The sequence below is a fragment of the Oncorhynchus mykiss genome, chromosome 6 (assembly GCF_057628025.1).
Source record: "Oncorhynchus mykiss isolate SJ-2025 chromosome 6, ASM5762802v1, whole genome shotgun sequence".
Taxonomy (NCBI): domain Eukaryota; kingdom Metazoa; phylum Chordata; class Actinopteri; order Salmoniformes; family Salmonidae; genus Oncorhynchus; species Oncorhynchus mykiss.
In genome coordinates, this window is record NC_143027.1 from 55,382,801 (window position 1) to 55,404,667 (window position 21,867).

Consider the following 21,867-nt stretch of genomic DNA (forward strand, 5'->3'; position numbering starts at 1 on the left):
GAGTATCTTAAATAATCCCCTTCTTCACCTCGAAGATAAATTGTCCTGAACCAACACTTGCACTTGACCCCCCCCCCCCCCCCCCCCCCCCCATACCAGCACTGACTTTGCTGATAGAAAGGTGCGGTGGGCTGCCAAATCAAATCAAATCAAATTGTATTGGTCACATACAGCTGGTTAGCAGATGTTAACGCAAGTGTAGTGAAATGCTTGTGCTTCTAGTTCCGACCGTGCAGTAATATCTAACAAGTAATCTAACAACTCCACAACAACTAGCTTATACACAAGTGTAAAGGAAAGAATAAGAATATGTACACATAAATATATAGATATTTATAGACAAGATGCAGTAGATAGTATAGAGTACAGTATATACATTTGAGATGAGTAATGTAGGGTATGTAAACATTATATAAAGTGGCATTGTTTAAAGTGACTCCGTAATCGACGCCATAATCGACATCCACGACTTCTATGCCCGGAGAACAGTGGGTTAACTACCTTGTTCAGGAGAAGAACGACAGATTTTTACCTTGTCAGCTCGGCGATTCTATCCAGCCACCTTTCAGTTACTGGCCCAACGCTCTAACCACTAGGCTACTTACTATGCCTGTGATGTGTGGTGATCCCGCCTAGCTATCTTAAGATGAAAGCACTAACTGTAAGTTCTGGATAAATGACTAAAATGTAATTCTGGTGCTGGCAAGTTGCACTCTGAGAAGTGTTACCACTGGGGGGATATGTGGTTGTTGGGGGATTAGTGCTTCTGAAGGCATGGTTGAATCCATGTGGGCCTTACTTCTCATCTTCAGATTGGTCAGGCTTTTTTTTAGTTGAACATAAAAGTGTAAAAACAACAGGAAATGAGCTCCAAGTGATTTTAATTTAAGAAATCTGTTCCAAAGTATTCCCATGCATAATAGAGACACGTTTGACTAAAACATAATAATAATATAATAATAATCATAATAATATGCTAATGTCCGCTAGCTTTGAAATTATTATGTTTTAGTCAAACATCATATCTGTTTGGGCTTCTTACAGTCAATTTGCAGTCTACAAATTATTTGAAATTATAAACTGGGTGGTTCGAGCCCTGAATGCTGATTGGCTGACAGCCATGGTATATCAGACTGTATACCACAGGTATTTTTACTGCTCTATTTACGTTGGTATCCAGTTTATAATAGCAATAAGGCACCTTGGGGGGTTGTGGTATATGGCCAATATACCATGTCTAAGGGCTGTATCCAGGCACTCCACCTTTGCGTTGTGCATAAGAACAGCCCTTAGCCATCATATCCTGGCCGTATTCGGTGCATTCGGAAAGTATTCAGACCCCTTCACCTTTTCAAATTTTGTAATGTTAAAGGCTTATTGTAAAATGGATTAAATACATGTTTGTCCTCATCTGACAAAGTGAAAACAGGTTTTTAGAAATTTGTGCACATTTATTCAGAATTAAAAACAGAAATACCTTATTTACACAAATATTCAGACCCTTTGCTATGAGACTCGAAATTGAGCTCAGGTGCATCCTGTTTCCATTGACCATCCTTGAAATGTTCCTACAACTTGATTGGAGTCCACCTGTAGTAAATTCAATTGTGATTGGACCTGAGAGCAAAAACCAAGCCATGGGGGTCGAAGGAATTGTCCGTAGAGTCCCGAGATAGGATTGTGGGCTCTCCTTGTCTCGAGGCACAGATTTGGGGAAGGGTACCCAAAAATGTCTGTAGCATTGAAGGTCTGTAAGAACACAGTGGCCTCCATCATTCTTAAATGGAAGAAGTTTGGAACCACCAAGACTCTTCCTAGAGGAAACTGAGCAATCTGGGGAGAAGGGCCTTGGTCATGGCCTTGGCCAAGAACCCGATGGTCACTCTGACAGAGCTCCAGAGTTCCTCTGTGGAGATGGGAAAACCTTCCAGAAGGACAACCATCTCTGCAGCACTCCACCAATCAGGCCTTTATGGTATAGTGGCAAGACGGAAGCCACTCCTCAGTAAAAGGCACACGACAGCCCGCTTGGAGTTTTCCAAAAAGGCACCTAAAGGACTTTCAGACCACGAGAAACAAGATTCTCTGGTCTGATGAAACCAAGATTGAACTCTTTGGCCTGAATGCCAAGTGTAACCTTCCAACAAGACAACGACCCTAAGCACACAGACAAGACAATGCAGGAGTGGCTTTGGGACAAGCTTCTGAATGTCCTTGAATGGCCCAGCCAGAGCCCGGACTTGAATCGGATCGAACATCTCTGGAGAGACCTGAAAATAGCTGTGCAGCGACGCTCCCCATCCAACCTCACATTAGCTAGCTGGCTAACGTTAGCTAGGCTAGGAGTTAGGTTAAAGGGTTAAGGTTAGGGTTAAGATTAGGTTAAAGGGTTAGGGGAAGGGTTAGCTAACATGCTAAGTAGTTCGTGATGAGATTCAAACTCACAACCAAACTCACAAAACGTGTGTTAGATTTATATTTTCATTTGCTTGAAAGTTGTTTTAACTTCAAGAATTGTTCTTGTTTATTTCTGTTGCCATTTTTAAGGCAAATCTATTTTCTCTCAAAGGGAGGAGAGTTTGAGTTTTATTTAAAAAATACTCTCTTTATGATAGTGATCTATTATATATTTTATATTCATCTGACAGATTTGATAAAAGCACATCGGAAGTTGCTATTGGCCAATCCAATCAGATTATCAGGATTAATCTGTTATGTGTTTGCTCTTACAAAAGTAGAACGGAGAACTCCTTTCTAGCTTGCCTGTCTAAAGAAGACAATGCCACCCACCAAAAGGACACTCCTGAAGTGATCAACGCATGGACCATGAACTGCTGGTCTGAAGATTGTCAACAGTGACTATAGTGCTGGCCATCCAGTTTTGAACACTTCTGTCTGATGCAGAATCGGATGTGTTCAAGAGAGGATTGTGTAGGGCAGCCCCCAAAGTGACTCTTCTTGACTGTATACAAGAATTTCCTCTGTGTTGTCTTAGAAATTGTAGGTCTGATATCTGATGTACAGTAATACTATTGGCCAACAACTCAGATTTGGAATGCAAACAACTCAGATGCTTATAAAAGGGTCCTTGGTTGTCTCTTTCTCGTACGTTCCTGACCTGCACTGGTGAGATACCTACACTTTCTCTCTCTAATGAGATATGGGCCATGGCCATTTCTCTCTCTGACCATGTTTCAAATAATGCCATGTAATGCTTGTTAATGCTTTGTAACTTAAGCGTATGCCTTTAATAAATGTTACCATTCAATTTACAAAGTAATGAAATACACTTGTATTTAGAATTCCATTCTCAGGCATTTCTTCATTGCCTATTACTGTGACTCAACTATAGTGTTCTTGCATATATTACTATTTAATTCAGTTAATAGGATTTACATAACACCACAATTAAAAAGCCAAGTCAATAAGAGCATGAATAACATAACCCCTGATTCAATTACATCTTAAACATTGCTCAGAAAAAGAAAAAAAAGTAAATCCAAAAGACAATAAAATAAGTCAGATATATTGCCTTAAAAATCCCTCTACAATGGTTCAGTATTGTGGAAAATAAACTCTTGCTTCAAGTAAGTGCATCATTTTTCAAAGTGCTTAAGGATGTGGTCTTATATAAAACAGCATGAACGTTGTAGGCTGGATGGAAGAGCTTCTACTAACTAAACCGTTTTGAGGTAACGGACCCAGAAGAACCAGTCAAATACATTTCCCTATTCACCTAAAATATTAAACCGATTCTAGCCTTTGTGCCAGTCGGTTTCCTCTTCAGCAAACACCTTCTTGTTGACCACAAAAATAGTCTGCACTCAGAAAAAGCACTTGGGATACAAAGACTTTACAGAGAAGGCAGATTTCAGTATTCATAATTACATCATTTCCCAATGATATCTCATTTGAATTACCCTTGAAGCGCTTTAAATGGCACTTTTCATAAGGAAATATTCCCCTTTGGACTCATTCCCAGAGAAACCGAGACACTCAACAACACCTGCTCAAGCAGAGAAAGTATGTTTTTTTTTAGAGGACTTGAGAGCTAGCTACCGTGTTGACTCCATCATGGTTGCAAGGAACCCTCGAGTTGAAGCCAATGAAGCTTTGAACGCTAGACCATGTGCTCGGAGAGCGTCTGCATTGCTCTAGAAATTCACCTTTACACTTATTGTTGACCCTCCTTTGTGTTTTCAAAGGAAAGTGTTAGTAGAAAATAGATTGTCATGAAGAAAAAAAGCACCATCACAATAAATGGCAGTAGCACAACACACTTCACCACCAGTCTCTGGCTGAGTTCCCAATACTCAAACTTCCTCAACACCTTTCCCTCATTACCACTGACAGATGAAAGGACTGGATAGGGTTTCCCTTCACGTTGCTCTCACATGTCATGTCCAGACAGACCAGTGGTGGTACAAACACATCAGTGATTTATTGGGAGGAAAGGATATGATGAAATTAAGCTATTGAGAGACAACCATCCCTCTCCCTCATTTCTCTGGGGCCTTCCCCAAGTCATAGATGGCTTTATTCTCCAGGATCTCCACTTTCTCCCCTGCAGGAATCAGTGTGTTGGCCACCATGGCCCTGGTCACTGATTGGATGGGGATGGACATTGCCGTGGGAAACATGGAGGAAATAGGGCCCAGGACCTTCCTGAAAAACCACTCAGTAGGCCGGCTCTCCTGCCTGTCAACCATCAGCACCCTGGGAGGAAAAACAAAAAAAAGAGGAAGAATTCAGTTGTGAGTTGTTACGATTTAAATAAGTTACTGCAATAAACACAGAATCAAAACATCTCAGTGTATTTATGCAATGAAACGCAACACTGATCACTGGAGAAATGTGTATATTGCTAATCGTGACATGGGTGTGAGATATTTACCTATGGTCACTATTTGTTTTGCCATGACTGATAAGGTAATGAACAAGTGAGTCATTGCTCCATAGGATTTTTTTTTTTTTTTTTTAACACATGACCAATGCAAACAAGACTTACGCAGGGCGATAGACGGAGAACCTCTCGAAGCCCAACGGTTCAATGTCTGCCTCCACTTGTCCCTGGAGAGGCAAACATTTGCATTTATGAGGCCTTCATTATGAAAGGCTATAATTGAGGTCCCTTTACTCTGGTGAACATTTGGTATATTACCTTCACTTTGAGATAGAGAAAACCACTGGTTTTGTCAGCCCCTTTAGAAGACTCTAGGTTGAAGTGTGAGCAGCCACCTGCCTTGGCGAGCTCCGCTGACTTCAGGACATAGTCATGGTCAACACGGATGAATCCATCCTACAATGACAGAAAGATAAGAGAAAACGTGTACATATTAAATCTGCCTTTGACCACGACATGATCCAAGCAGGTTGTGTCTGGTGGGTCGTTCAATGTCATCTCAGCAAGCCATGACACCCACCATCTCATATAGTTCTGAAATCATTCATGTAGATAGAAACATAAGATAAGAATTTCTGCATCATTATTTTGATCTCTGAGAAATTAAGCTGATTGATTGCACCCAAATTGGCCATTTGAATTTATGGGATTCATATAATAGTCAATAAATATAATCTCACAATGAGTAAGACATGAGGAACCTAAAATAGTCAAAAGCCACCAGCGGACCCCCCACACCAATCCCAACCCAACAACGACTATAAAGTATCAGTTCTGTGAGTCTGAGAAGTAGCATTGAGTTGCGGCTCTGAGTATTGTTTCTTCATTCTATGTAATGTATTCTCAGTGAATTTTAGTGGTGGTTTTCTTTCCCTGTTCTGAGAAATTTGTAATTGAAATTGTTAGATTTATGTCCCATCCTGATATTACCAGGTTCTGACCACTGGATGGTGCTGTTCCTGCTATTAGGTGATTAATAGTTCACCCCTCAATGTCTCAATGTTAAAGGGATAGTTTACGCAAATGACAAAATTGGATTTTGGTTTCCATACCCCAAGGTATTGCACGTTTTGGTTTTTGCCCTGGCACTACACAGCTGATTAAAATAATCAACTATAATCTTTGATCATTTGAATCAGCTGTGTAGTGTTAGGGCAAAAACCAAAACGTACACCCCTTGGGGTCCCGAGGACAGGAAACACTGCCTTACCCTGTACGCTTTTTATGGAGTAGGTATGACAGATAGGGAACCAATGTAATTTTGTAATTTGGGTGAACTATCCCTTTAACATTGAGGGGGGGGTTCAAACTTTTTTTGACCTAATAGCAGGAGCAGGAACAGCACCATCTCATGGTCAGAACCTGATAATATCAGGATGTAGGATGGGACTAAAACTAACAACGTATCTGAATAGGGGGGAAAAAACATCACAAAATTCACTGGGAATACACTGCATAGGATGAAGAAACAATAAACATACTACTTGTCAGACACAGAGAACTGATACTAAACTCTCACTGTCAACTGCGTTTATTTTCAGCAAACTTAACATGTGTAAATATCTGTATGAACGTAACAAGATTCAACAACTGAGACATAAACTGAACAAGTTCCACAGACATGTGACTAACAAATTAAATGATGTGTCCCTGAACACAGGGGGGGGGGGGGGGGGGGGGTCAAAATCAGAAGTAATAGTTAGTATCTGGTGTGGCCACCAGCTCATTAAGTACTGCAGTGCATCTCCTCCTCATGGACTGCACCAGATTTGCCAGTTCTAGCCCTCACCCTCCAATCCAACAGGTCCCAGATGTGCTCAATGGGATTGAGATCCGGGCTGTCCATAGCAGAACACTGACATTCCTGTCTTGCAGGAAATCACACACAGAACAAGCAGAATGGCTGGTGGCATTGTCACGCTGGAGGGTCATGTCAGGATGAGCCTGCAGGAAGGGTACCACATGAGGGAGGAGAATGTCTTCCCGGTAACGCACAGCATTGAGATTGCCTGCAATGACAACAAGCTCAGTCCGATGATGCTGTGACACACCGCCCCAGACCATGACGGACCCTCCACCTCCAAATCGATCCCGCTCCAGAGTCCAGGTCTCGGTGTAACGCTCATTCCTTCGACGATAAACGTGAATCCGACCCTCACCCCTGATGAGACAAAACCGCGACTCGTCAGTGAAGAGCACTTTTTGCCAGTCCTGTCTGGTCCAGCGACGGTGGGTTTGTGTCCATAGGCAACGCTGTTGCCGGTGATGTCTGGTGAGGACCTGCCTTACAACAGGCCTAGAAGCCCTCAGTCCAGCCTCTCTCAGCCTATTGCGAACAGTCTGAGCACTGATGGATGGATTGTGCGTTCCTGGAGTAACTCTGGCAGCTGTTGTTGCCATCCTGTACCTGTCCCGCAGGTGTGATGTTTGGATGTACCAATCCTGTGCAGGTGTTGTTACACCTGGTCTGCCACTGCGAGGACAATCAGCTGTCCATCCTGTCTCCCTGTAGCGCTGTCTTAGGCGTTTCACAGTGCGGACATTGCAATTTATTGCCCTGGCCACATCTGCAGTCCTCATGCCTCCATGCCTCCTTAGCACGCCTAAGGCACATTCACGCAGATGAGCAGGGACCCTGGGCATCTTTCTTTTGGTGTTTTTCCAGAGTCAGTAGGTAGGCCTCTTAAGGGTCCTAAGTTTTCATAACTGTGACCTTAATTGCCTACCATCTGTAAGCTGTTAGTGTCTTAACGACCGTCCACAGGTACATGTTCAATGAGCCATGAACAATTAATGAACAAGCATGGGAAACAGTGTTTAAACCCTTTACAATGAAGATCTGTGAACCTATTTGGATTTTTTTTAAATGATCTTTGAAAGACGGGGTCTTTTGAAAAAGGGCGTTTCTATACTTGTCGTTGGGATGGGATTGGCGTGGGGTGTCCATGTGTAGCTTTTGACCATTGGATAAATCATTGTGAGAAAAGAAAGTTTGGTCCAAATCGGATGTTAGGTACTATATTTATTGAATATTAAATGATTCCTAGAAATTAAAATGGCCAATTTGGATGCAATAAATTATATTTCAATAAAATAACGTTGCTAATCGAATGCTCATCTCATCTTTTTCTCAAAACAAAAATGATTTCAGAAAAACCTAAAATGGCGGGTGTCGACATCCTCTTTCTTTTCTAGTGACCCTCATGGTACATGTTCAGCTCTGTATAGTTGTTAGGAATTCCTTATCATATTCATACGAGTACTCTTCCAGATACAGTATACACAGGGATCTCTATATAATCAGTGACCGTGAACTCACAGCCCCTGCTTTGGCTTTGGTCGTTCCCAGGCAGCAGTAGCCAACATCATGCCCTTGGAATACTGCAGCATAGTCATCCAGTTTCTCAAAGTCCACCACCTCCTGCATCTGAAAGAGGACAGAGAACAATACGAGGCCAATCTTTAGAATGGAATAAATGGGATGTAGGCTTCTTGTCGGCTTTGTTGTAGTCTGTGCACACATTTAATGGTATTGAATGTACTTTATTCAAAGCTCATGGTATGGTGTACGGTGACGCGACAAACATCGGACGCTATATGAGAACTTGTGAAAATGATTTGCAAAACATAAAATGTGGCAGTTGTTTCCCATGTCTAAAGATCCCAATACTGTAGGTTATGATATTTACGCGATATGAGCCCATACGTAAAGCAAGTGCCATGCAAAGAACGTTCAAGTCTGTGGGACAGACCTTTTTGTGAAACCCGCAAACGTGTGTTTTTACTTGCTCTTTGCGATGGGTATTCCTCAACCTATCAGAGTAAGATCGATGTGACATTGTATTGCCGATAAGTATGGGAAAGTCCTGAGAGTGTTTCACGGTCATGGGACGTCTTTTGACTGAAATATAACGTTTTTCCTTCGCTTCTGTTGTCGGATGTTTTCAAAGACACAAAAAAAATATATAGCAGGCTGCAGTTCAAAGTAAAGCTTCACAGCTACGTTTTGATGTATGGGTTGTCAGGGATTGGTCCTAGCAACGCACTCCATCTCTTCTGTTTATTTACTGCAGTATATCCTCCCCTTCACCAGAGCAACTCATTAACACAAAAACTAACATTACAATGTAACCCAACTCAATGGTAGGCATACCTTAGCTTACTTCGATCTTATTTAACCAGTAGCCTTCTTATAGCTCAGACTTAGTGAGAAGTGTGCATCTATGCTAGGCTGTGTGTATCCGTGTTAGACTGTGCTTGATGTGGTGTGTGTGTGTTGTGTGACTGTATGGGGATGCGGAGTCTGAGTAATGCTGTCTGCGTTAGGCCATGCGTGTGTCTCTCTTAAGTATTTCATTTGATTAAAGTAGTATTGTAATTTCAGAAATTGTTAATATCTTAGTTTTGCATAAAGCATTAATATTTGTTAATGATATGACCACCCTACCTTCAATTATTGGGCTTAAATTACTGTAATTATGTACAGCACTTTAATTGAAGAATTTGTACTTTTATTTCAAAAATCTATTTTCTACATCAGCCCTAGCCCTTGATCATGACTCTCAGTTCCATTACATTAGATAAAAGTGTCATTGGACGAAGGCATCTCCTTTAGGGGGGAGTTTTGTTAAGAGCTGCAACGCTCGGCCTGAATATTAACATGAATTGCTTGTGGTACAGTTTTGGAAGCATAAGGACCTTATCTTTCATATCTGTGAGAAATTATACAAAAATAAATTTAAAAAAAGGTTAAATTGATACACACCTTTATAGGGTTAGGGTTCCCACACGACCATATTTTCACGTTACAGCGCCTGTTTACGGAAAACAGTGCTAATTAGCCATCTGCGTCCCTGATCCCGTGTGTAAACGGAAGACAGACGACACAAACGTGTTGTCACTGACAAATACTGTCGGCTGCAACTGTGTTAAAACTGTACAGTAGGTGTGTATTTAGCATTTGTGAAATTATTTTGATGTGATATGAAAGTAGAGGGATTTATATTTTTTAGAACTGTACCGCAAATGAGAATCGATTCACGTTTAGATGGAGTTTGTCTGTTTTGGTTTCCAGAGCCAATTCGTCCTTTAAACAGAACACATAAAGGTCCTCGGACTAAGGAGTAACATCTTAAAAAACGTGCTAAATATAAAAACAGGTGATTTGGTGCCATTATTGACTAGTAATGAACATTGATTGACCTTTCCCGTTAACTTGAAAATTAGATATCTCAGCAATGGTAAATCCTTTCCTCATGAAATAACGTGTTCTGTATTCCGGACAAGCTTCTCTGTGACATAGAATACAAAAGTATAACACCAGAACCAAAGCTATTTTTTTCCCTTAACACCCTACTCATAGGTGTGTTACTTTGCCAAATAGAGCAGAGCCCGGTGTCCCAAAAGCATCTAAATGCTAAATTCATCTTAGAACCAAAGGATCCTATGGTTCTAACGATGAACTTACCCTTAAGATGCTTTTGGGAAACCAGCCCTGCTTGAAAAGGCAACAATACATTGACAATAAGACAAGTCGCACACCTACCAGGTTCTCAAACGCTTTGTCTTCAAATGTGAGCTGCCTCCTTCCGATGAGAGTGATCTTCGAGAAAAGCTTCCTCTCCACAATCTCTTTCAGTAACTCCTTGCCTGTCTCGCCAGAGGCACCCAGGATAAAACAACTTTTATTCTTCTGTCTGAAGTCCTCGGCCAGTGTTTTCAGGTCGTGTGTCATCCTGAAGGACAAAACAAGACAGTGCTTCACCACAGAGAGACCTAATGGTTTGATCGCTATATTAGACAGAAGCAGCATGATACAGCAGTTTTATTCCAACACAGGTGTGTGTCACGCCCTACAACTGTCAACGCCCTACAACGAACTAGCAAGCCAAATAAGGCAATTAACCTTTTTTATGTAAACTTTATTTAACTAGGCAAGTCAGTTAAAAACAAATTATTATTTACAATGACGGCCTAGGAACAACTTTCTTGCAAGCCTCCCTCAAAGGCAATCAAACAGCATTACAACTAGCGGTAAAACAGACCAGTAGACTACTAGCTAGTACCAGTAGCTTGTACCAGTAGCTACTACCAGTAGCTAGATACTGTTTAGTAGTACATGCTAGAATTCCCAAACCTGATCGCAGACTGACATGGTAAATTGTCTCCAATCTGTCGGTGTAAATTAGTTCGAGTTGCTAGCTAACGTTAGCTAGTTAGCATCTGCCTCTCACCTGGTGTATATCGTCTGTTCGCAGTTTTCTAGATGTTGTAAAACAGCTGCAATGACAGCGAGCAGAACAGCGAAGAAGCCAAGAGCTTTACCCCAACTGATTTCCAGTAGTTTCATAACAGATCAGCGAGGTAGCTAAACAAATGGATGTGCCCATGGAAACACACATCCGGTTTCTGCAGTCATTTGCGATAGGCATGCGCAGTAGAACATTAAATTACCTATCGAGGATTTTCAATCGATAAACCCTGCCTGATACACTGTCAAACGTATTATGTGAAGACAATACATTCAGAAAAATGTTTTGAATAGTTATTGTTTTATTCAATAAGAAGCCTGGCGTTGACAGGTTTATTTGATGGCTGTTAAGTTTTTAAAAAATAAGTAATTATCATCATTGTCATCGCATGATTACTTTGCACGTATCAATAGGCTAGACAGAGGGCAGTGAAGTTACAGGCATTGAAACACACAGTCACAGTGGCTACTTGTCAGGAAGTACCAAAGAGCATTTGGTAACACTATATTTCTGTCAGTCTTTGTCATAATGTGGTCAGTGTCTTTAATTGTCCAAGTAAATGTACAACATGTACATTCAGAAATGAAATAAAAAGTAATCTGTAGTTTCTTTATCTTTGTACATGCATTGTCTTATATCCATTCATCTGTTACCATCCATTCATAGTTAATTTACAGCCAGTGGTTCAGACCAACTGTTCAGACTCCTCCTGGTCACAAGAGAACATGTGTCATTGAGGACCAAGCCACTGTTGGTAAGTTTCATGGCAGACCAACCAAGTCATTTTAATTTCACCCTTCTATGGAGCCACAGACACACAAGCAAACCACTCATTGTTTTGTCATGAAGCTAAATGTGTTGGTGACTATTTTGGTTTAATTTGCAATTTTGTCAATTGCAGCTTTGGTTGAATTTGTCCTTTGTATAATAGTTTTGGTAACATACAGTGGGGAAAAACGTATTTAGTCAGCCACCAATTGTGCAAGTTCTCCCACTTAAAAAGATGAGAGAGGCCTGTAATTTTCATCATAGGTACACTTCAACTATGACAGACAAAATGAAAAAAAAAAATCCAGAAAATCACAATGGATTTTTAATGAATTTATTATGGTGGAAAATAAGTATTTGGTCACCTACAAACAAGCAAGATTTCTGGCTCTCACAGACCAGTAACTTCTTTAAGAGGCTCCTCTGTCCTCCACTCGTTACCTGTATTAGTGACACCTGTTTGAACTTGTTATCAGTATAAAAGACACCTGTCCACAACCTCAAACAGTCACACTCCAAACTCCACTATGGCCAAGACCAAAGAGCTGTCAAAGGACACCAGAAACAAAATTGTAGACCTGCACCAGGCTGGGAAGACTGAATCTGCAATAGGTAAGCAGCTTGGTTTGAAGAAATCAACTGTGGGAGCAATTATTAGGAAATGGAAGACATACAAGACCAATGATAATCTCCCTCGATCTGGGGCTCCACGCAAGATCTCACCCCGTGGGGTCAAAATGATCACAAGAACGGTGAGCAAAAATCCCAGAACCACACGGGGGGACCTAGTGAATGACCTGCAGAGAGCTGGGACCAAAGTAACAAAGCCTACCATCAGTAACACACTACGCCGCCAGGGACTCAAATCCTGCAGTGCCAGACGTATCCCCCTGCTTAAGCCAGTACATGTCCAGGCCCGTCTGAAGTTTGCTAGAAAGCATTTGGATGATCCAGAAGAAGATTGTGAGAATGTCATATGGTCAGATGAAACCAAAATATAACTTTTTGGTAAAAACTCAACTCGTTGTGTTTGGAGGACAAGGAATGCTGAGTTGCATCCAAAGAACACCATACCTACTGTGAATAATGGGGGTGGAAACATCATGCTTTGGGGCTGTTTTTCTACAAAGGCACCAGGACGACTGATCCATGTTACGGAAAGAATGAATGGGGCCATGTATCGTGAGATTTTGAGTGAAAACCTCCTTCCATCAGCAAGGGCATTGAAGATGAAACGTGGCTGGGTCTTTCAGCATGACAATGATCCCAAACACACCGCCCGGGCAACAAAGGAGTGGCTTCGTAAGAAGCATTTTAAGGTCCTGGAGTGGCCTAGCCAGTCTCCAGATCTCAACCCCATAGAAAATCTTTGGAGGGAGTTGAAAGTCCGTGTTGCCCAGCAACAGCCCCAAAACATCATTGCTCTAGAGGAGATCTGCATGGAGGAATGGGCCAAAATACCAGCAACAGTGTGTGAAAACCTTGTGAAGACTTACAGAAAACGTTTGACCTCTGTCATTGCCAACAAATGGTATATAACAAAGTATTGAGATAAACTTTTGTTATTGACCAAATACTTATTTTCCACCATAATTTGCAAATAAATTAATAAAAACCCTACAATGTGATTTTCTGGATATTTTTTTCTCATTTTGTCTGTCATAGTTGAAGTGTACCTATGATGCAAATTACAGGCCTCTCTCATCTTTTTAAGTGGGAGAACTTGCACAATTGGTGGCTGACTAAATACTTTATTGCCCCACTGTAGCTTTCACACTATATTGACTTCAATGATAAATCAGAGTGGCCTGTACTGATTAAAGGATGAAACAGAAGAAAACAAATGTAGTCACATAAACCATTGCCACACACACACACATGTACATGCACACACACACACAAACACAAACATAATGGTTTTTCAACCTTTAATCAAGTTTGTTTGATTAATATAAAATACAATGCTATTTGTCTCATGCGCCGATACAACAGGTGTAGTAGACCTTACCGTGAAATGCTTACTTACAAGACCTTAACCAACAATGCAGTTTTAAGAAAATAAGAGTTATGAAAATATTTACTAAATCAACTAAAGTGAAAAAAAACCACACAAAATAGCACAATTGGTTAGGAGCCCATAAAACGGCAGCCATCCCTTCCGGCTCAATTCCATTTTCATTCATTTCATCCATTTCCCATGGAGTAAAATTTCAACAAAAAAAGACACAATTATTCAATGACTATTTATTTATTAATCATATATCTTACCTTACATTATCATACTACTACAACTACTACAAAATATATATTTTTCTATATTTTCAACACATCAGGCAACGTCCATTCAGTCTTTCCACACCCAAGCCTTTCCCCTCTGCTCCTGCTCACTCTCTGATGTCTTGGATCAGTCTGCCCAGTGTCTCTCTCACTCCCACACTATAAAAGTGAACCCTGCGCTCCACCTCCCATGTGCCAGTCGGCCAGGCAGAGTTGGTCCAGCTCAGGCAAGTGCTGTTTGTGGCAGAGGATCATGGGCTTTGTTTCTGAGCTCGTACTTCTTGGCTCCCAGAAACTCAGGCTGTCTGCCTTCACAAGCTGGGGTGGAGTAAACTATAAATAAAGTAATGAAAAAGTACATTGGAAATAAAAATGTATTGATTTAAAAAGAAAACCAGTGTAGATAGTATGGTAGGTAGTGGTACTTACTGTGTGAGAAGTGTACCGAGGAAGATATTGACATTCCTCTGTCATTCATGGTACAGACGGGTTAATTTACAAATAAAAATTACTGCATTTTCATCTTTTAAGCTTCTAGTCATGAAACCTATGCGGCCTACTCAATCACTTTTTATAGCTACTGTTTACCAGCCTCCTGGGCCGTATACAGCGTTCATCACCGAGTTCCCTGAATTCCTATCGGACTTTGTAGTCATTTTGGTGACTCAATATTCACATGGAAATGTCCACAGACCCACTCCAAAAGGCTTTCGGGGCCATCATCGACTCAGTGGGTTTTGTCCAACATGTCTCCGGACCTACTCATTGCCACAGTCATAACCTGAATTTAGTTTTGTCCAGTGGAATAAATATTGTGGATCTAAATGTTTTTCCTCATAATCCTGGACTGTCTTATTATGTTTGCAATCACACCAAATAATCTGCTCAGACTCCAACCAAGGATCATCAAAAGCCGTGCTATAAATTCTCGGACAACCCAACATTCCTAGATGCCCTTCTAGACTCCATCCACCTACCCAAGGACATCGAAGTACAAAAACATTGGTTAACTACCTTACTGAGGATTTAAATGCAACCTTGCGTAATACCCTAGATGCAGTCGCACCCCTAAAACAAAAAACATTTGTCACAAGGATGTAGCTCTCTGGTATACACTCCACCAAACTTGAAGTCTTCTGACTAGCTTGCAAAGACAGTACCGTGCAATATCGAAGAGCCCTCACTGCTGCTCGATCATCCTATTTTTCAAACCTAATTGAGGAAAATAAGAACAATCCAAAATAAATGTTTTATACTGTCGCAAAACTAACTAAAAATAATAATTCCCCAAGAAAGGATGGCTTTCACTTTAGCAGTTATAAATTCATTAACTTCTTCGACGAAAAGATCATTAAAAAGCTAATTATAAATATTAATGAAAATAGTCATGACCTCTAAACCTTCAAGCTGCATACTGGACCCTATTCCAACTAAACTACTGAAAGAGCTACTTCCTGTACTTGGCCTTCCTATGTTGAACATAATAAATGGCTCCCTATCCACCAAACTCACAAAAAATGTCAGTAATTAACGTAAATTACAAATAATGTATATAAAACGCTTCAGTGTGGTTTTAGACCCCATCATAGCACTGAGACTGTACCCGTGAAGGTGGTAAATTACCTTTTAATGGTGTTAGACCAAGGCTCTGTATCTGTCCTCGTGCTCTTAGACCTTATTGTGGCTTTTGACACCATTGATCACCACATTCTTTTGGAGAGATTTGAAACCCGAATTGGTCTATACGGATAAGTTCTTGCCTGATTTAGATCTGATCTGTCGGAAAGATATCAGTTTGTCTCTATGGACAGTTTGTCCTCTGACAAATCAATTGGAAGTTTCGGTATGCCTCACGGTTCTGTTTTAGGACCACGATTGTTTTCACTATATATTCTACCTCTTGGTAATGTCATTCTGAAACACAATGTCAACTTTCACTGCTATGCAGACGACACACAGCTGTACATTTCGATGAAACATGGTGAAGCCCCAAAATTTCCAACCCTTACTTTTAAACTTGGAGAAAACAAAGATGCTAGTTCTAGGTCCCAATAAACAAAGAATTCTGCTGTTGGATCTGACAATTAATCTTGACAGTCGTCTCAAATAAAACCGTGAAGGACCTTGGCGTTACTCTGGACCCGCACTGCTTCTTAACACACTGCTCACTTAACCCGTGCAGGCAGCCTCACCAATGTGTTAGAGGAAACACTGTACTGCTGGTGACCAAAGTCAGAGTGCAGAATGCATGCACCCGGCCCGCCACAAGGAGTCGCTAGAGTGCAATGGGATAAGGACATCCTTGCCAGCCAAACCCGGATGATGCTGGGCCAATTGTGCACCGCCTCACTACTGTCTTGTTCGGCTGCGACACATCGTGGGGTCGAATCCGGATGTGTAGTGATGCCTCAAGTCCGTTGCACCACTTGGGAGGCCCACTGATCTCTCTTTTGACGAACATATCAAGAATATTCGTAACATCGCAAAAATCAAAAACTTTTTGTCCCAAAAGTATGCAGAAAAGCTTATCCATGCTTTTGTCACTTCTAGAATAGACTACTGCAATACTCTACTCTCCGGCTACCCGGATAAAGCATTCAATAAACTTCAGTTAGTGCTAATCAAGGCTGCTAGAATCTTGGTCCTGTTGTACATACCTACATGTACGCTACGGTCACAAGACGCAGGCCTCCTTATTGTCCCTAGAATTTCTAAGCAAACGGTTGGAGGCAGGGCTTTCTTCTTCAGAGCTCAATGTTTATGGAATGGTCCGCCTATTCATGTGAAAGACGCAGACTCTGTCTCGACCTTTAAATCTTTACTGAAGACTCATCTCTTCCGTAGGTCCTGTGATTGAGTGTAGTCTGGCCCGGGGGTGCAAAAGTGAACAGCAAGGCACTGGAGCGACGAACCGCCCTTGCTGTCTCTGCCTGGCCGACTCCCCTCTCTCCCCTGGGATTCCCTGCCTCTGACCCTATTACGGGGGAGAAGTAACTGGCTTACTAGTGCACTTCCACGCCGTCCCCATGAGGGTTGCGTCACTTGAGTGGGTTGAGTCACTGACGTGATCTTCCTGTCTGGTTTTTCTCCCCCTCGGGCTCGTGCAGGGAGGAGATGTTTGTGGGCCATGCACAGCCTTGTCTCGGGGTAGTAAGTTTGTGGTCTGTTGATATACCTCTAGTGGTGTGGGGGCTGTGCTTTGGCAAAGTGGGTGGAGGTATATCCTGCCTGGTTGGGCCTGTCCGGGGGTGTCGTTGTCCTGTGTGAATTTAAGTATGCTCCCTTTAATTCTCTTTCTCTCCCTTTCACCCTCCCCACCCGGAGGACGTGAGCCCCAGGACCATGCCTTACACTTTACCCAAAGCATGCATGCGCCATCGTGCACAAATTTATTTTGCCCCCCCCCCCCCCACCAAACGTGATCACGACACGCAGGTTACAATATCAAAACAAACTCTGAACCAATTATATTAATTTGGGGACAGGTCGAAAAGCATGAAACATTTATGGCAATTTAGCTAGCTAGCTTGCAGTTGCTAGCTAATTTGTCCTATTTAGCTAGCTTGCAGTTGCTAGCTAATTTGTCCTATTTAGCTAGCTTGCTGTTGCTTGCTAATTTGTCCTGTGATATAAACGTTGAGTTGTTATTTTACCTGAAATGCACAAGGTCCTCTACTCCGACAATTAATCCACACATAAAATGGTCAACCGAATCGTTTCTAGTCATCTCTCCTCCTTCCAGGCCTTTTCTTGGCAACGCAGACGATCGTTGGCGCGCGCGAGCAGTGTGGGTGCAATAATTGAAGAACATGTATGTCTAAATATATTTTGAAACGCGACGTGAGTGGTGTAGTCAGCATGTTAGGACTACCTGGCCTGATGACTCCTGGCTGTCCCCAGTCCACCTGGCCGTGCTGCTGCTCCAGTTTCAACTGTTCTACCTGCGGCTATCGAAACCTGACCAGTTTACCGTACGTGCTACCTAGTCCCGGACCTGCTGTTTTCAACTCTCTCTCTCTCTCTCTACCGCACCTGCTGTCACGACCTTTGAATGCTCGGCTATGAAAAGCCAACTGACATTTACTCCTGAGGTACTGACCTGTTGCACCCCCTACAAACACTGTGATTAGTATTTGACCCTGCTGGTCATCTATGAACTTTTGAACATCTTGAAGAACAATCTGGCCTTGATGGCCATGTACTCTTATAATCTCTACCCGGCACAGACAGAAGAGGACTAGCCACCCCTCAGAGCCTGGTTCCTGTCTAGGTTTCTTTTTAGGTTCCTGCCTTTCGAAGGAGTTTTCCCTAGCCACCGTGCTTCTACATCTGCATTGTTTGCTGTTTGGGGTTTTAGGTTGGGTTTCTATACAGCACTTTGTGACATCTGCTGACGTAAAAAGAGCTATATAAATACATTTTCATAGATTTCATTTGGTGCCAGAAGCTCATTCTTGTGAACTTAGATAGCAGATTCTAGTCGCACTTGTTGTCTTGTTGATTGTTGCCACCAAAACTGAGTTGCCGCCTATCAACCAAACGTTCTAAATTCAAACATTCTACTGAAGCCTGCTCTACATTTAATTGTGATGTGGTCAGATTCAAATGTAATTGTATTCTTATGATTTACAATCACCATGGAAGTGAAACAGAATGTATGTTAACTATTTCAAATCAACACATTTGTTTGTGATGTCATCACATTACAATTAAATCATTTTCGCCCTCTAGAATGGCCATGGCAATGGATTTTAATGTATCAACTGAACATCATGTCAACTGAGCTCCATATTGAACCCACCAATAGTTTGAATTCACTCAGCAATGCACCAGAAATCCCGATATGTTATGGTATGAAAACAATTACTAATATCAAGGTATGCTGTTATAGTGTTATAAAAGTGTTGCAAAATATGAGTGTGTTAGACACTCTATATGTAGATACGGTGTGTGAAAGTACTGAAAACATGGCAATTGAGTGTGGTCACTTCCTCTGTGAGCAATATGCAACCTTTCAAGACACGCTGTTCCTTTCCTCAGACCTCCAGGAGTTTTCATGAACTCAACCCCCACTAAAACACAAAAAGCAAGTCAGTCTACTATGAATTAATCAACACCCCATGATTTCAACTCCCCTACCACTTAAAACACAAGGCATCGACTCCACACTGGCCACAGCCATACAAAACATGAAGAGAGAAATGATCTTTGAGAGATGCCAGCAGAAAGAGACAGAACGTGACAGAAAGAGAAAGAGAGAGGTTGATAGAATAGGCCTTTAACTGGCACTCTGCTGAAATGAAATGAAAGTGAAATATCTCCTCTTTGTTCTTTAGCAGTGGGTGCTAATTGGAGCTAGCGGTGGGGTGGAGGGCTGCCGCTGGGCCCCTGTCTGTCACACCTGTTGAGACATTGTCCCCTGCATTGATCAGACAGGAAGTCGAATGAAGGAAGCAGTGGCTTACGCCACAGTGGATGTATGGCAGCAGCGTGGATCCATTTCCTTTTCAGAGACCCGCGGATGGATATTGGAACTGGAAGTGCCATTGATGGTCAATGCCAGTGGTCAGTGATTTTGACCATCGACTAGGTTGCCTAAGAGAACTTTGTGGATTATTTCCGTTGGGTAAGTCGAATGGCTAATGCATAGGTTGACATTTTGAATTTAAATCAAATAAAATGTTTTTGACTGTCAATCAACAGCGATGCCTGTAACATGTCTCAGGGGCCAAATAATTGATTGGTTCTTGAATTTATATCGCTGACAGGGTTTGATGTTAACCACGGTACTTTTTGTCCCCATCCTGCCCCACTGAAACACACACACACACAGCTTAGGGTTTAGGAAGAACACAGCTCCTGTGACTCCAGAGTGTGATGCTAATGATGCCAATTAATGGACCCTGACAGCACAATCTGCTGCCCATTGTCTCCCAATCAGTAGCTCTGCTGCCCACATGGGCCAAAGATGAGACTGGAGGCTTATTCTCAGGGTGTGTGTGTTCTGTGTGTTCTCTCTCTGTCTGTGTGTGTGTGTGTGTGTGTGTGTGTGTGTTCATGCCCCATGGGACAGGGATTAGCTCAATTAGAGTGAGCCTGTCAAGTCGAGATGAGGGGTTTGATGGTCCACTGGTCCCTGTGTGTGTGTCGTGAGACGTACATCATTAGACTTGGCTGTTGCCTTTATTTGTTGCTGTCTCTCCTGATTCAGCTGGTGGTAACAATAGTCCATATGATGCCCTGTGCTTTTCTATGGCAGTGACCTTCTGGTGGGATATCCATTCATTGTCATAAATTTCAATTCTAATTCATCTCAATTTCATCACCTTTTACTGGACTTATGAATGCATGTAAGCTTAAGATCACAGAAGAACACATTATTTAACAGTCAATAAGCTGACAATTTTCCTAAATCCACGTTTCTCTGTTTTTCAGTTTACACATATTCTCAGATGTCACTCAGAAGCTGAATATAGGTGTGAAGCATTCCATTTTTAACCATTCAGTGAAACGATGAATCATCATAGCTAGGTCGCTTCAAACTCACAAAGCGGCTAGCTGCAACACTTCTGATTGGTCGAAACAGTACCATCTTAATAGAAAGACCAGAAATGTCCTCCTTTCTTACAGGCTCAGACATCAGGCACAGGGACTGCATATTGTGCCCAGAGCTAAGCAGAGTATCAATGCAGCAAGGAGGAGCTTTCCTGCCCATGGAGGCTTGAATAAGCAGCACTGAGACCTGCTTTTCCTGGCCTAGGAAACAATAGGGTCTTTAAATGAGCAAACAGATTAGAGCAGGTTTCAACAGGGAGATCCAGGAAGGGTCTGGAGAAAGATGGGTCTTCTACCAGTTCCCAGCAGGTAGAGATAATACTAGGGGAAACACTGGTACATCTGGCCTGCCTGCTGCTATACAGTGTATCACTATAGGAGGATGAGGATGAGGGGTTTCTTGTCAGTCAGACCCGCTGATGTTAAATCCCCTCCTATTCTGTGTAGGACGAATGTCAAAGACAAGCTTCCCAGCCCATAGTGTAAGAGGATGCATATTGGCCCCCTGGATTGCCTATTAGATTGAGATTGGATATAGTATATTGATATCTGGTGTTTTGTTGGACCTGTGTGGCTCAGTTGGTAAGAGCATGGATCTAGCAAATCTAATCACATTTTATTTGTCATATGCGCTGAATACAACCGTATACAGTCTACAATATACTCTACCATGAAATGTTTGCTTACGAGCCCTTCCCAACAATGCAGATTTTAAAAATTATAATAAAAAGAAAAATAGTAAAGCAAGAGGAATAAAATACACAAGAATGAGGTTATATATAGCGAGTACCGGTACCAGATCAATGTGCAGAGTTACGAGGTATTTGAGGTAGGTATGTACATGAAGGCAGAGTAAAGTGACAGGCATCAGGATAGATAATAGTAAGAGTCAAATAAAGAACAGAGTAGCAGCAGCATATGATGCTTGTGTTGTGTCAGTATGCGTGTGTGTTATATGTGTGCATATTTAGCGCATGTGTGAATGCATCAGTGTCGTGTGTGTGAGTGAATGTGGATATGGTGTGTTTACCCCTGCCCTCAGAAAAACCTACATTTGTGGGGGCATGGACTCTACAAGGTGTTGAAAGCATTCCACAGGGATGCTGGCCCATG

At 41.9% G+C, this 21,867-nt stretch overlaps 1 protein-coding gene across 1 annotated transcript; it reads right to left on the bottom strand.

Moving 5' to 3' along the window:
• Window positions 1–3,222: 3,222 nt before the first annotated feature.
• LOC110526166 (protein HTATIP2) lies at window positions 3,223–11,342 on the bottom strand. The gene is made up of 6 exons (XM_021606836.3): window positions 11,137–11,342; window positions 10,449–10,638; window positions 8,223–8,330; window positions 5,162–5,299; window positions 5,009–5,070; window positions 3,223–4,716 (listed from the first exon to the last, which is right to left on the bottom strand). Exons 1-6 carry the CDS (start codon window positions 11,250–11,252, stop codon window positions 4,500–4,502), a joined length of 831 nt encoding a protein of 276 aa, XP_021462511.2. The 5' UTR covers window positions 11,253–11,342; the 3' UTR covers window positions 3,223–4,499.
• Window positions 11,343–21,867: the final 10,525 nt, after the last annotated feature.